This window comes from Anas platyrhynchos, chromosome 2 (genome assembly GCF_047663525.1).
Source record: "Anas platyrhynchos isolate ZD024472 breed Pekin duck chromosome 2, IASCAAS_PekinDuck_T2T, whole genome shotgun sequence".
Classification (NCBI taxonomy): Eukaryota; Metazoa; Chordata; class Aves; order Anseriformes; family Anatidae; genus Anas; species Anas platyrhynchos.
Window position 1 is genome coordinate 136,003,586 of NC_092588.1, and position 16,239 is coordinate 136,019,824.

The 16,239-nt window shown below is 37.1% G+C and overlaps 1 protein-coding gene across 3 annotated transcripts in view; it reads right to left on the bottom strand.

Moving 5' to 3' along the window:
• The window catches only part of CDK14 (cyclin dependent kinase 14), a 335,682-nt gene that overhangs the window by 135,129 nt on the left and 184,314 nt on the right, over window positions 1–16,239 (bottom strand). For all 3 annotated transcript variants that reach the window (XM_038173994.2, XM_021271226.4, XM_021271225.4), the window contains one exon: window positions 9,564–9,684. In XM_038173994.2, coding sequence (XP_038029922.2) covers window positions 9,564–9,684 — 121 coding nt within the window. The remainder of the gene's footprint in view (window positions 1–9,563; window positions 9,685–16,239) is intronic.

Genomic DNA, 16,239 nt, shown 5'->3' on the forward strand with positions numbered 1-16,239 from the left:
TTTTCCTTAAATTGTGAGCTGTCCTTTAACTCTGAAAATCCCAACAATCCCATCTGGTTTCACTTTGTTTTTTGAAGTAAATTGTTATAATGAAGATTATCAGAAGATTAACCATGTTTTACTCATCTCTGAATGCTTCCACCACTACCAAATAATGAAATAATTTTATGTTCCAAGATGATGAGTGTTGATAGTCAAATTTACTGACAAAGAAAATTAGACATGCATCACTATTCTCTAATTCTACATCCCAAAGCATAGATACAGTAAGCAAAGTTTCTCCCTAGCCATTGGAAAAGTGGAAGAAAACTTTGGAAGGCATAGCTCTGGTCCAATTCTGGAAAAAATCAGGTGTTCATAAAAGAGAAAGGTTAAAATTTATGTTCCATATGCTGCTACTGGTTACTGAATGAATGGAATTGATTAAACTGCCACTCATCATTCACTCTGGTTAGTGCTTCATTAGGCACAGATAGGCACAATATGTCTTAGTCAAATCCTTACAAAGTATCAGGATCTAAGACAAGGAAAAATTCAAGATTTTAGTCAGGAGCCATTTATTCAAGATAAGAAATAAAACAATTGAATTTAGACTAAAGAAAAGAGGATTAATGCTCTATTCTTGCAACCAGAAAGCAGGCATTTGATTAAACCAGTTTATCATTTTAGGGCATGTACTGCTATCTACAGAGAAACTACAGCTAGCTGTTTGACCAGAAATACTGTACAAGCAACATGCAGATTTCGCCAGATTGTTTCTTTTTTTTTTTTCCCCAAAATCTATTTACAAAATTTTCCATTTCTAGTGGGTCAGACACAAGTGTGAGCCAAGAACTGCAAACAACACCACTGAAGAAAAATTTCCTGCTTGGAAAGAAGAATTATGTGGCTTGGACTCTTGTAGAACCTAGTACTCCATTTAGTCATAAGTTGAAATGAGGAGTTAGATAAACAACTACTACAAAAAATAAAAAGGTTATTAAAATCACTGAAGAGAGAAACATAAACAAGCTTCCAGGTTTGAGCTGGGGGACTGCTGTTCACTTTGGCTCACTTGAAAACTATGCTTTGTTTCAAAGCTTATGGCACTCACCCAGCACACTGAAGAATAAGCCTGTGGAAAGATTAGATGAATAAAAAGAGAAAGAAAGGGGGGGAGGGAGGAAAAAGGAATATGATATCAAACTGATATAAAATACCTAGAAAGCTGTAATGTCGCAAAGACTTTGAAGGGCTGGAATGGTATTTTAGTTGCCTTAGAGTTCTCCGTGAGTTTTGTCTTAGGCTCTTAGCAAGTAGAAACTAAATATATGGTAGGATCCCTGAATCACAAAACTTAAATGCACACACTTTGAACGTGAACAGAAATAAAGCCTCTGCAAGGCCTTTAACTTGTTTTTGTCGACCTCACACACACCATTAAACAGGTTATAGAGATTTTCGAGCAAAGCAAAGCTTAGTTGCAGTCCAGAACTGGTTTGTAATGAAAAAAAAAAAATTAAAATCTATGTCACTCTTGGCTAAAAGAAGGACAAGGAGAACATGATGACTCTGTATTTAAAACTATGCAAAATGAAGGACAGGAAATAATTGATTGGGATTTTAATGGTTCCCAGAACTGTAGGTAGGTCCAAGACAGTATAACCAGAAATAGGAAAATGCATTTAGGAAATGAAAATTTTAGGCTATGTTAGAGAAATACACTTAACAACTGTGCTATACCCCAATCTCCCACAGGACTGGGAACTCCACGGTTGCAGTCCCATGAAACCAGACAAGCTGGAACACTTAGGAATATTCTTCTGGGACTAGACTTGCATTAACAGTAGGGTGGATAAAATGATCTCACAGATCACTCCCATCTCCAGTTTCTGCGATGTGAAGATTACATCTTGAAATATGAATTACAACCAATTAACTTGGCTGCAATGTGCATGCATCTCTGAGGATCCGTTATTTATGTATCATTTGTGTACACATAGCAATGTACAATGCCATTTTCAGGCAGCTTTTCAGAAATCATTTGTGTGACAAAAACCATTAGCCTAATGGCTTTCAATACCTTCAATCAAGTTTTCCTGCTTTCTTTGCAGGACTTCTGATTTTCAATAAATAAGCCAAATGCTGCTAATTCTGAGACTTTTTTTCAGAGATCTTCCCAATGGAACTGCATGGGATAACCTTGCAAAGTAAACATGACAGCCATTTAATGTTGAAATGTGTGGCTTCCCCTCTGATGACAAAAAGCATGACTAAACCTATTGATGTATTGATGAGACCATATGTGGCCATACCATCTAATATTGCTCTTCTATTGTCCTGCCTAATTTGCTGGGACTCCGGCTGTCACTGAACAGCCTTATAAGGAGTAAGAGTTAATAGCACAGCTAAATGAGTTACTCTTGCATTTGAACTGACATAGTAAATGAGCCTGTAAAAGTGAAGTTAGATGCCTCACAAAACTGCTTTAATTTTTTTCTTCCTTTTTTTTTTTTCAGCACAACTTTTATGATTCAAGAACTTATTCTCTTAAAATTAACTTCTTTACTGGGAGATTGGCTTTATACTTTGGGTTCAAGAATTTCCATTCATGTCTCTTTGCAACAAAGATCCTTATTGCAACAGAAGAATCTACAGCCTATTTGTAGTTGAATACTACAAGAAAATAACATAAAAGCTCTGGTGAGGCACAGTCTGTAAGATTTTTATTTTTTTCCCCTTCAGTTAATATTCCATTTTTTTCCTGATGGATTTGTAAAAGAGACTACAGACACACTTTGGAATGAGGAATTGTTTCCAAACTGAATTTTATTTTATACTTAAATGGAAATTATAGAAAGCCTGAGTGGAAACTCGAGGAACACTTACTATATATGTTAATAACTGTTGAACTTTTTGCCCTGAACAGATTTGCAATGCTTTCCAACAGGCTCACTGCAGGTGATGACATCTAGCATATTCTTCATTGCAAAGTTGTATATTCGCTCTTCAGATAAGATTTGTATCTGGTTGTGAAGGCTGTTTCAGTGTGAAAAGTTTGGATGAGGAAAGCATTTTATGAAAGGCAAGTAACTGCTTCCAGAATTCCTCCTGATAAGATTTCTGAAATACAGAGTAACAGCAGAATTTTCATACAAACTCTCCCAAGTTCATGCAGATTGCACTGCTAAATATACCATAAAAAATAAAAAAATAAAAATAAAAATAAAATAAAATAAAATAAAATAAAATAAAATAAAATAAAATAAAATAAAATAAAATAAAATAAAATAAAATAAAATAAAATAAATAAAAGAAGCCTGCTTGGTTTTATGGACTCATCACCAGAAGCAATGGTGGAACTTCTTCCATTAAATCCACGTGTTAACATCCATGTTTGAAAGGCACAGAGGAGGCTTTTATCTTGCCAGATTTATTCAGAAAAAAAAGTTACATTCCTATATGATCCTGCTTACAAACAGGACTATGACAACAAACTCTGGGGAGAAAGGAATGAAGAGCAAGGGACTTCTGTCTCTTTAATTGACCAAAACCTGATTTTGTTTTGTGATGGCACACTGCCAGAACAGAATGGAATCCCAGAAAGGCCGAGTTTGGAAGGAACCTCTGGAGGCCATCTGATCCAAGCTCCCCGCTCAAGCAGGGCCACCCAGAGCAGGGTGCCCAGAGTGTCCAGGCAGCTTCTGAAGATCTTCAAGGATCTCCAAGAACTTCACCACCTCTCTGAACAATCTGCGCCAATGCTGTGTCACCTGCACATTTAAGTACTTGCGTATGTCTAGATGAAATCTTCTGTGATCCAGTCAGTGCTCATTGCCTCTTGCAAATGCCATGGATACTGAACTTGGTTGGACTTCATCTTTTGTGACTGCTTATCTGATATGTGAAAAGCAATATACCATGAGAGATACAGTCTGAGCAAAAAATAGGGGCATAAGGCAAATGAATTACTTCCCATGTGAGAATTATGAAGAGTGAAGCAAAATTTCCCTTCCATAATGACAAAGAACAATATTAAAATTTCCACAGAAAGCAGATACAATGAATGAAAAATAAATTCCTCAAAAGTATGGTAGTTCACGGTATTTCTTGAACCAACCGTAATTACAAATGAATAGGGTGCTCATGTTCTTGCCTGCATCTCTAAACTACTAGAAATAAAAGCTCTGGAAAGTGTTTTTGTCACCCAATCCTCTGCACAGAAACTTTCAATTTCTATATTAAGAAATATTATATTCATGAAGGATTAAATTGTACATAATTACTTTTGCTACGATCTTTCAATTAGACTTATTTCCTCTGTAAAAGAAGAATGCAAAATAAAATAAATCAAGAAAATCACTTTTGAACTTAAACAACATCCTGCCATAAGGTATTTTCCTGTTCAATACATTCTTCCTGGTTTTCTTTTTCTCTCATGGATCCAGATACTTCTTATGGAGTACTTTCCTCACACACATACGCTACATATTTTTAGCTGTGTGAAAATGATAGTAAATCTCACGTTTCAAATGGATAAAAGTAATTTTTAGACAGGAACTGAAATGCCTTTCCTAGAGACAAAAATTGTTTCCTCACACACGGACTTTCTATGAATAAGACCCCATGAGAATTTTCCAATCAAAAGCTAATTCAGCTGAAAAAACTTTTGAAGAGCTCACTGACAATGAGCGAAGTTTAATTAACAATACCCTGACAGTTACCGCAATACCCTCACTTTAATATCCTAATCCTGAAGATTAGCATTTCTTTGGAGTGGAAGTCGTAATCATAACGAACATTAAGGGCAAAAGAACTAATTTATCCTACACTGTTTTCTCTCCTGGGCCCCAAGCAGTATTTCTTCAGTGTGCATGGGGACTCGTACTCTCAGATTTGTTTCACTGCAAACTGTTTACAGCAGATATGGGATAAAGATGCCTTTGTAATCTCCCCTGTGTAATAACATAATTTGGTGCACCTGTGTCTAACACAAGATTCATTTTTATATAATAAATAACTTAATTACTGTCATAGGTCTTCATTGGTCAAATATTCATGAAAGCACGCATGGAATTACAGTGAACACTCAAATCTATACTCAGAGCAAGCTATTTTTGAAAAGTGCCACGTACCTGAAAAACAGCATTTATTTTTCTAACAATAGAATGGAAAAACTTCATGTGAATAGTTTTCCCTAGATATAGATCAGAATTAAGACTTTGTCTATCAATCCAGATGTTACAAAGTTAAATAACACTGATTTAATAAGCAATTTCATAACATTTGACCGGCCTAGTTATAAGCAATTTCTTTCACAGCACTAAACACAGCTGATGTTAGTAAGAGTGATTAGTTAATAGGACTGAATTTAAAAAATAGCGTGGCCAGATTACCTGAATTGTGACTAAGAGTGTATTTTTTAAAAGAAAAACAGGATATGCAAAAATTGCCAGCTGTTAGCAAACACAGTTTATAGCCAGCTGCACTTCAAAATAAAACATCCCTAGTGACTTCCTGATCTAAGCACCCAGATGTAGCAGTACATGCATTACCAGAACCAAAAATGATTTAATAACCTGTTAAAATTACTTCATTTACTTATACTAAACTCCTTCTGTAAGGAACAAACAGAATAGGTTCATTCTGGGATTTTCCCTATGTTTCTGTATTACCTATTTATGGTTTTTAGTAATTTATAAGCCCTTTATCTATTGAAGCTTATTTTCCTTGGATTGACTTTCAAAGGACTGTAAAATTCAAGGATTAGGAAAAGTTACACCAGAGGCAATGCAAAGCCATTTTCATAAGCTACTAGTAAGTCCTCATCAAGAGGAGGAAAAAAAAAAAAAAGCATATCAAAGGTTATCACAACTCTTTGATACAGTCTTAGGTAGCGTAACACATTCACACAATGCCACTGTATCAAATGCTGTCAGCAGTAAATCACAAAGCCCACTGCATTGATTTCCATCACTATTCTGACACCACTAATGCATGTATGTCTTCATTAATATTATTTTATTGCCAGTGGCTATTTAAAAAGAAAGCAGGAGAATGTAATACTGTATGTGGATCATTAGCTTTTAGTTACTAATGCCCTACCCCGGCAAATGAAGTGTAAAAATAGCCTGCAGCCTCTGCCACCTGCTTCCTAGCCGCTGTCCAGTGGTTAATATTTGGACTCTTTTTTTTTCATGCAGCTGGTCTTCTACTCAATAGGAGCCCCACTTTCCATTCCTTGGGAACCACCATGAAATGTCATTTATCACGCCTACAGCAAAGACCCTGTTGTGTATTTTTTTTCCTAAATGGAAAAAACAGCTGTGCTTTGTGCCTCAACGTTATTTAAATATTTAGTGAAGTGGCTGCCTCATTTTGTCATAATGTAGATTATCAATAAGGACACGCGAGAGCACACAGTATCTGCCATAAGGACATAATGCCAGTAATTGCATAAAAATGCTAATGCTACAAACACACTTTTGATAACAAATTACCAAATTATCTTTTTATCTGATGGAAGATAGGTTTCTCCATGTCTCTCCCTTCCTCCCACTCTGGGAAACCGCTAAGCAGTTTTAATGTAATTACGGCCCAGCTATGTAAAACTGTTATATGAATAAAACCCCAAGACTGCCGGAGCTCCAGCAGAGCTCCCTGCGAGATGTGCCAAACAAGCATCAGTGGCCTGAAGACAGAACGACACCTCTTGCCACCACTCTGGAAGAGGTGTTGCAGACAACCCAGCAAAGCATAGAAGTAAAACCTAAAGCTCTTCTGTCACATACAATATACATTTGCTCTAACCTGACTTCTGACATGGCAGTATCTCAGCCTTTACATAAATTCCTACCATGTGAAAGAAACTGCATTACTAGTTGTTTTTTTTCCTAATGTTTCCATAGTTCACCAGTTTGTATGGGGCAGCAGAATCTTTTATCAGTGATATGAATCTAATGCAGTACAACTTAATTTTGCATTTGAAACAAAACTCACTGCCCTCTGTCCCTGAGCACCTGGATCTTTTTCAGACCTATATGAAGCATTCTGTACAAGAGGACATCATTTATTGATATTGTTGATGATTTAATTATTATGTTCTTCTATAGTTTTCTTGCCTAATTTTGAAAGTCCTTACAAAAAAATGACCTTCATTCCTGAAGCGGCATTTAGAGTCCTTCCTTGATGTTCCCTGCTGCCCATAGGATCACAAAGGTAATGTCAGTCTGCATTTATAGTAAGTTTAAAATGCTTTTAATTAGCTGCATGACAATTTGATCTCTATCTTAGTAATACCACGTAGTTTGACTGGACCTTTTAGTAGCTCTTTTACAAAACTGGTTATTGGCAGGAATGATAACAGATCTATTTTTGAGCTGTTAAACTTTTGAGTGAACTACTTTTCTCCATGGATGAAGCTTCAGTGAGAGTCAAAAATGTTTAAAAATCCTTTGTTTAGTTAAAAAAAAAAAAAAAAAACACCTTAATTTCAAAGTGTAATCATTTTTTTGAATTGGTAAATGTTAACAACAGCAAAGAAAATGTAATGCCTATTTTGCCTAAAAAAAATTTTCAGGACTTATAGAGTAGTTTACTCTGTTAAAGCATTTAATTATTTTTTTAAAGTGGTTTCCACATTTTCTGTCATTGTATTTGTATTTCAGAAGTTCAGAGACACACATACACATATACAAAAAGATTTGTGACTGAAAAACTGAGCACATGCTGACTGAGCTATAAGAAGATGAGCAGAAAGAACTATTTATGTCTACCTCCTATTACCCTAAGCAAGTCGAGCTTGTTGCTGAGAATATCAGAGGTGTATCTGGGATGACTGCAAAACGTCAGGAGCAGATGGGATGCAGAGATTGCATGCAGTCTGTGAAGACATCAGGTTGAACTGATCTTTGGGAAAACAGGACAGTTTTAGCACAGATGAGAAGCTGAGATGCAGGGAAATGTGATTTTAGATCTGGGAGGTAGAGAGTGACTTGAAGAAAACCAGACAGTAGATACAGGCTGGCTTTGCCTCTCTGCAGTTGCAGTATCACAAGGTTCACATTTGGAGATGTTTGCTCCCTTTCCTGCCTCTTGATAAACCAAACCTGCAGCCAGAAGCCCAGTTATATTAAATGTCCTCTTCAGCATTAGATATTCTATTATTTATTTGCTGTAACCCCTCCTCAACTGAAACAATCCTGCTGCTTCTAACGACTGCCTCTATGAGTCAACACTTCTAGTGCTTTAGGGCAAAACTAGATGAGATTTCCAGGAAAGTAGAGCTTTTCATTCCACAGTCTCTGACCTCACCTACAAACACAAGCTCATCATACTTAGTTTCTTTTCTCAACAAAGAAAATACTCCTGCATGATCACTGGTTTCAGTACTACTAAACAGTTCAAGATTACCTCAACAAATATTATTTACCCACTGTTAAAGCCTTTCTGAAATACATATGGTCTTTTTTATCTTATTTTGCCGTTACCTCTAGATTTTACAATAATCGTAATTCTAAATTTAGGCTACACAGATTAAACAAAGGTACTTTACCAAGCTACAAAACAAATCATTATACTTTTTTTGAAACTCGTTCAGTACATATTTTTTCCTTAAAATAAAGTAAAATAGAGTTCTGTAATATCTGAAGATTAAATATACATTCAAAACAAATTAACTTATTCCACAACACGAGACTTTCTTGGTAAATACATAATATTCTTCAATTATTCTTGGTAAATAAATAATATTCTTCTTTCAGATTTCCGTTTCTTGAATCAGGGTGCATTGTTTCTAACAACAAGGTTGATGTTCTCACTAACAACAGAATGTGTACAGATTAAAGATTAAAGAGGTTTGTGACCTCAAAACCAACAGGATAAACAAAGAACCTTCACCTTGGTCTCTGACCGTCAAAAAACCACACACACCTCCTTCGTTCAATACAGGATTAAACGATGTTATTAAAAGCAAGGTATCGTATTCTTTACGCAAACTGTTCTTTCAAACCCACAGGTCTAAACAAAACCTGTAGGTTTGAACAAAAGTTTTCCAGCAACGTGTCACATACTGATTTACTGATAGCTAGTAGATCAGATTAAGAAGAGAGGCTGTATTTTTGCACCCAGAGTATCCTGGGTCTGTCCTTGCTACAGCTGGGAAGATCTGGCGGACATGGCAAAATTGGGCAATTCAGTCACAACTGCAATGCTCTAGCCACCATGCTTTTTAGCTGGTTTTGCTAATATAGTATTGGCCACCATGTACTGTACCATGCATTCAGGGCAAGCAGTTGTTTGCCAAGGAACAGCAATCAACAGCAACTCACCCAGTCTCTTGAAAAGCACTACTGCCTCTGCTACTGGTGTATCAACACTAGGTACCCAAGCTGTGTGTTGCAGGAGGGGATTCCTTTAAGGAAATAACTGAGTCAACCGCACAGAGATTACTACACATGAGCTATACTATTTTAACTTGAAGCTTTAACCATACCACTGATCTTGCCACATATTTGTTTTACACATCTAAACAAAATCAGAGCTAAAACACCTAAATACAGTCTCAGTAAATATGCTGTACTGACCACATATCGAGGCAGGTAGAATATTCTGTTGATCCCAAAAGGACATCTGGAGGCCTGTACCATAGGGTTACCACTTCATTAGAATATGTATGGCTGGGAACTGATTTAGCTCTTGCAAGACCTGTGGGGTAAATACAAAGAAATTAATAAAAACAAAATGAAGAAACTGTTTGCTGTATGTTTATGATCCTAAAAGGATATGTGAGCCCACATCATATAACTTGATGTCATATTGCAAGTGTTTTTTTCTTCTACTATTGAAATACGTTGCTTAATGAAAGAACATGGTAGCTTCTATCATCTAGTACCTGGCTAAAAAGAGCTGTGGTTATTATGAAAGAATAATAAAATATGATTTTCATACTGACAACAACAGACCCAGGAGAGATGCAAAGATACATTGTGGTGTACCTAAATGAAAGACAAATAAATAAAGTTGTTCATTTCCATTAACTACTCATCCTTGGGCATCAATAGTCTTTCATTTTAGTGTTATTCAGAAAAAAGAAATGGAAAGGAAACTCCCAGATGTATAGTGACATACTTGAGATTTATTTTTTAGGGGAGCCTAAGAAAACCTTCCACAGTTTACATTGCAAACCCTAGTCTGCTTATTCAAATTTATATCTGAAAGTAGTAGAAACACTCAGACATTTCCATTCAAATAAATATTAATATTGCTGTAATACATCAGAAAATGGTATGTGCAAAATTCTTCTCTCTCAACAAATGTATGTTGGCAGTGCAACAATCTCAGAAACAGAAATCATTTCTATGAAATCTGTGACCTACTAAAGATATACTATTTACAATAATTGTCTTTCAAGCTTGTCAGTCAGTTAAAATAATTCACATAACTGCATAACCATATATCTCATGTAAAATTGGAAGGATTTTAGGAGAGATCCTCATGTGCTAAAAACAGCAGTAATGAGCAAACTTTTCTAACAGTTATCCTACAACAGCCTCACTCATCCAGGGACTGGAACAAAGATTTTCAGGACTTTGGTGCCTGTTCCCATCATGTGCCTGCAAATACCTTTTCCAAATAATTTATTCCTTCTCACTGCCTTGAGACTCCCTCACTGGGAACACCGGATGAGTAACAGAAATCAGGAGAATACACCACTGATTTTTGTCTTCCTAAACAAAGAACTATCAATTTCCCTTTCACACAAAAAATTAACTTACTAAAATAGAAGGTCGTGTCCTACACCCCAGAGAAACCAAAAAGCAGTCACATGCTCCAGAAGAAATATGCAACATGAGAATTCACATAAAAGTGAAGATGAGAGTCCTTTGCATCTTTATTCTCAATACACTGGAGAAGCTATTTAAGAGCAGTTAATCTCAGTGAATACATCTCCATAGTAATGATGGCAAATCTTGCCAGTAGATTGCATTATCAGCTGATTATAGCAATTAGACCAATGTAGGGGAATAATTTGACTTGTATGCCAAAATTTCTCTAAAAAAAAAATCAAATATGAATAATCTTTTTTTCCTTCTTCTTTTTTATCCAGCTTTTTGACTTCCATCTGCTTTGTTCACTTGGATAGCAGCTTGACCAACACTTGGTCCAAGCAGGCAATTCAAGGTTGGCAAATGCAGTACAACCCCAAAGAGGAGAGGTAACCTCACACTGTCTGCAGTACCTCTGATCAATGTTTTTGCTTCTACTAGAAAACCAGCAAATGCTCTAACTAATGAATAGCTCTTATTCCTAGCACAAAATTTACAAACAAGCTTCAGTTTCTAGGCACTTGCACCCAACATGACCCATCTAAAGTAGTACTCCCTGAAGGTGTGAATCTGGATTTGCTGTTATTATGCTAAATAAGAATGATGAAAGGATTTGAAAAGCCTGGATGGTGAATGTCCCCTTCCAAAGTCCCTTCACTGTTGCATAGGAAGACTGAATTTGGTTGCAGACTCTTACCTCTCTAATCTTCTTCCTAGCTTTGGTAGGAGAAAAGGCCCAGGCAGGCAGGGAAAAGGCACTTTTAAGAAGCCAGCAATGTCACGTGATATGAAGAAAATGGGCAAAAAGTTTTAGAGTTTGTGTGGTGATAAAGAAATGCAGGTCTCCGTGACACAAAGTGCCTGACCCACAGACTCAAGAAATCTCCCAAATAGGGAGGAATAAATAGCTAACTTGCCATACCAGAGATTATACTGCAAATAATACAATGCCTGTGCTTGCCACTTAGTTTCTGCCACCTTGCTGTCCAAGACAAAGCTTTGCAAGTGCTGTAGCCTACCCAAATATGTCTTTCCTCTTGTTCTGCGACCATTCAGCAAGAATCCTGTCCTCCCATCCAGTAGGGACTGCTGACCATCCTGTTACCTCAGCTTACCACCTCTAGATCTCCTCTACCTCTAATCTGGTCCAAGCTAAGATCCATCAAATTTTCAAAGCATGGACCTTTTTGGCTAATCCTAGATGGTTGGACAGCTAAATGTTTTTTCTTTAATCTGCTTTTCATTTCCAAAACACGGTGAAAGCCTCACTCGAGGTTAGCTGCTCCATCTGGTTACTCAGTTATAAGAGGATCATTACTGGAAAGGAGAAAGTTATTAGCAAAACTTCAATTTGTAAGAGCAAGTTGAAGCCATACATTGACATCAAACAGCATCAGTGCACCAAGTTTAAGGTTTATGGGTACAGGCCATATGTTTTATGTAGTGGCCAACTGGTTTCCTGCTTGTGCACTTAACGCTACTTTGCAGACTAAATGGCCAAGTTTAGCAGCAGTGAACAACCCACCAAGGATAAAATTTGGCATAGGAAGATTTGGAACAGTCCCTCTGTTTTAGTCAATAGATCCTCTAGTGCAGAATTCAAATATCCTAAATTAGGCTAATGCCTTGGAGGAGCTGCTTTGTCTCTGGAAGGGAACAAAGTTTGCTTTTTCTGAAGAACATTCTGCGTAAATAAGGCACTTCCAATTATGAGCACTTTCATTTGAAGATTCAGAATTAATGTAAATGTCTCTCAACACAACTGAGGCATGAAAATATCCTCATCTTTCAGATGTATTTACAGTTTAAAAGCAACACTATCTCTTTCTATATATATGTATAAACACTAACAAGACACTGCATTTCTTATTTTGATGTTCCAGATGCGAACAGTTGACAGTTACCAGTTGATGTTTATCCAAATATCCTTCTGCAGGAAAAAGATGCTTTATATTTCATACCCTTTTGCACCTCCAAATATGCTTACTCATGCAAAATTTATTTAACCACATCCTTCAGCTGAAAGAAAACTGAAGGGTAGGATTAATTAGCACAGCATGTTCGATCACTTTCTTTAAGGGTTCCCTGTCTGTTTCCATGGTTACTCTACAGGAAGAGTGACGATCTCTTTTGAAAAAGACAGAGCTTATGGGCGATCATCAAAACTTCAAATCTTAATGGATGGTGCGAACAAAAGTCAAAAGGTAAATGATGAGATCACCAGGTGAGTACACAGCATTTACATACTGCTGTTTGCACACTTTTTGCCTGTGATGGTACAGTGGTGGTGTGCTGACAGCTGTTGAACTCCCTTCTAGGTCCTACATTTTCCAGAAGATAAAAGGTCAGCACACGTCCCGCTGTTACAGCCTCGTTTGGAAAGGAGGAAGCCAAGCGTAAGGCACAGCTATTAAAAAAGTCAGGTTGCATCAGCCCTGCTGCGTGTAATTATGGCAAGAACAGACACTGGTTAACGTTCTCCAGGCAGTTACTTCTCTGGCCATTACCCAAACTGGAAGAAGAAACTGTTCTCACACATCACACGCCACAAGTCTTCCTCAGCATCATCTACCTGTGCTGTGCCACAAAGCATTTCCTTTTAACTCATTTGAAACCTCGGTACGGGGAAGGGGAATGGGAAGAGGAATGGGAAGAGGAAGGGCCACACAAAGACCATCAAGTCCAACTTTCTGACCCCTTCTGGGCTGACCACAAGCTGAAGCGTATCACCAAGGGCATTGTCCAAATGTCCCTTGAGCACTGACAGGCACGGGGCACCACCTGTCTCTGCAGGAAGTCCGCCCAGGTGTGTGACCACCCTCATGGTATTGACATTTCTCCTCACGCCCAGCCTTGCCCTCCCCTGGCACAGCTCTGTGCCCTTCCCGTGCCCTGTCATCGCTTACCAGGGAACAGAGACTGGCACCTCCCTCTGCACCTCCCCTCCTTGGGAGGCTGCCCAGAGCATATTTATGTGTCTTTAACATATAAAAACTCCTTCTGCCTTGTACTCTGAATTATTAAAAAATAAATAAATAAAAAATGGCAAGGTGATATTTTCTTCTGTGGTAAACACAATTTTCTCTGCTTTGTCTGGATCTATCTTTTATCTCAGACCCAGAGGTTGTATCTGATCTTACCTAGCATCAGTTATTGACATAACACATTGCACTGATTTATCACTGTAATTTTTTTTTTTAATTGTATTTGGCTTTTAAATAGGCAGTAGCTATATGCAGACACAAGACCTATTCAATACACGCACCTTTGGCTATGAGCATAAATATTAATATTTGATATCTCTTTAGCTGCAGGATAGCTTTCTAGTCAAGTTCATATGACAACCAGGAAGCCTTTGTTCACAGAGAGCATCATTCTGCAAATGAGAAAAACAGTCACGGCTGCAAAAATGAGGGCTTGCCAAGAATGTGCATTGTTCCCTTTTCTATTATACCTTAAATGTATTTATTTGTTTACTATTTTTATTTAGAAATAACAAAAAAAGCTCTAGTGAGGCATATTGCAAACAAACAAAAAAAGTTTTGTTTTGTGGTTGTTTTTTTTTTGCCGTTTTTCCTTGATTCAGATTCTTTCATACTTCCTTTCTTAGCTTCATGTTTATTTATTTTAATAATTTACCTAGAGTTTGGGGTAAATGGCTTATAAAGCTATACCCATTATTCAGTAACTATATTAAAATGTTGTTAATGCTGTCTGTTGTAGATCATGAATTGTCAAGTTCATTTAATCTATTTATCCAGCTACGTACTTTCCAACAGAGGCATATTTATTTAGTGAATACCTGAATGGCAACAGAACTGAAATAAAATAGGTGGAAACATTGCCACTATTTTGACAAAGCAGTCAGCTCTCTACCCCAGAAGTCATTTCTTGGCAAGGAAAAGTGTACTGCAGCCTGTAGGTCCCTCTGCTGTCCATGTGAATATATCTACCCATAAGATACAGCATTATCAGAATATCTGATTTAAATTCCTTTCAAATATGATAAATTGCCTACAATATCCTATGTCTGAGTCCTAATGCAGACACCAGATTATGGTAGTGATGTTCATTTGCAAAAGCTACCCACTATTAGGGAGAGCCTAATCAGGTTCCCCTATTAATATTCCCCAAAGGCACTTGGACAGTGACTGTTCTTCCAAAGCTGAGCGCATGAGTCAACCTTCTAGAGACAGGCAGCAATAAGTAAGGCAAAAGGCATGTGTGCCTGACAGCCTGCTTTTTCCAGCAGTATCAGTAGGTCTAATAAAGGATGATTTCTCCCTGCAAATCTTATCTCATGTACGCCGTCAGACAATCACTTACAATAATGTAGATGATAATTATTCTGGCCTTTGAAAGAGACTCGACTATCAATTTGACAAATACAAGATACAAAAAGGGAAGATAGAGAAGTATTTTTTTTTCCGCTAACAGGAAGTAAGAATTTAGCCCCCATGAAAAGTGTTTTTATTTTTTCAAAAACTCCAGCATCATCTGTTTCAACTGCCTCCCAAGCCACCCAAAAGATCATAGGCAGTGGAAAAGTGGGATAAGGAAAAGTGCTCAGCTGTTGGCTGTATATTAAAGACCTCTTTGATTAATTTGCCTGAAAGCCATCCTATCTATAAAGCTGGTTATTCCTCTGCTTTAAAACCCTTATAAAAACTTTCTGACACATTGAAAAAGCCTACTGATGCTGAACATGTGCCATGACTGCCAAATTCATTTATTCTCCATTAGCAGAAAGGAACACACAAATAATTCTGTTCCAATCAAAAACTAGGTGGCATGGAAGTGCGAAGGAAATGCATGTTCCATTTTCAACACAGTAAAATTATATGTATCCCCATGACCTTCTGGGTCAGTGTGAACATGTTCAAATTGCCTCTCCTAGTCTAGAAACAGAAAAATAATGGTGTGGGAAGGAAAAAAAAAAAAAAAAAAAAAAGAATCTACACCGTAAACATGCACTCAGCCATGACAGCTAACAGAACTCAAGGACAGCAAGCAATTTCACATCAAAGATAACTTCTGTATTAATGAAAAGACCTGGATTCATTATGAATATGGGATACGTGCCCACGATTTTGAACAGTTGACTGATTCAAGTCTTGCTTTCCAGTTTCTGGATTTTTAGTTAATGATCCTCATTTAGTTGTCTCACAGAAAAAATTCTATATGAAAAACGATGACCTCTCCTCCTAACAACATCCCAGCATGAACACACCACTTTGCTAATAAGGCTGTAAGTGAAAATATCAGAATTGCTCATTCCAGTTATTAAGTTTGAAGCAAATAGTTAACAATGCCCAAACAGATGGTTTTAAATTGGTAAGATCTACAAAGGATGGGGAGAAAGTTCTAGAAAGGACAAAGAGGCAGAAAATACTTCTCCACTGAAAATGAGAGGTAACATCAGAATATTTCAATA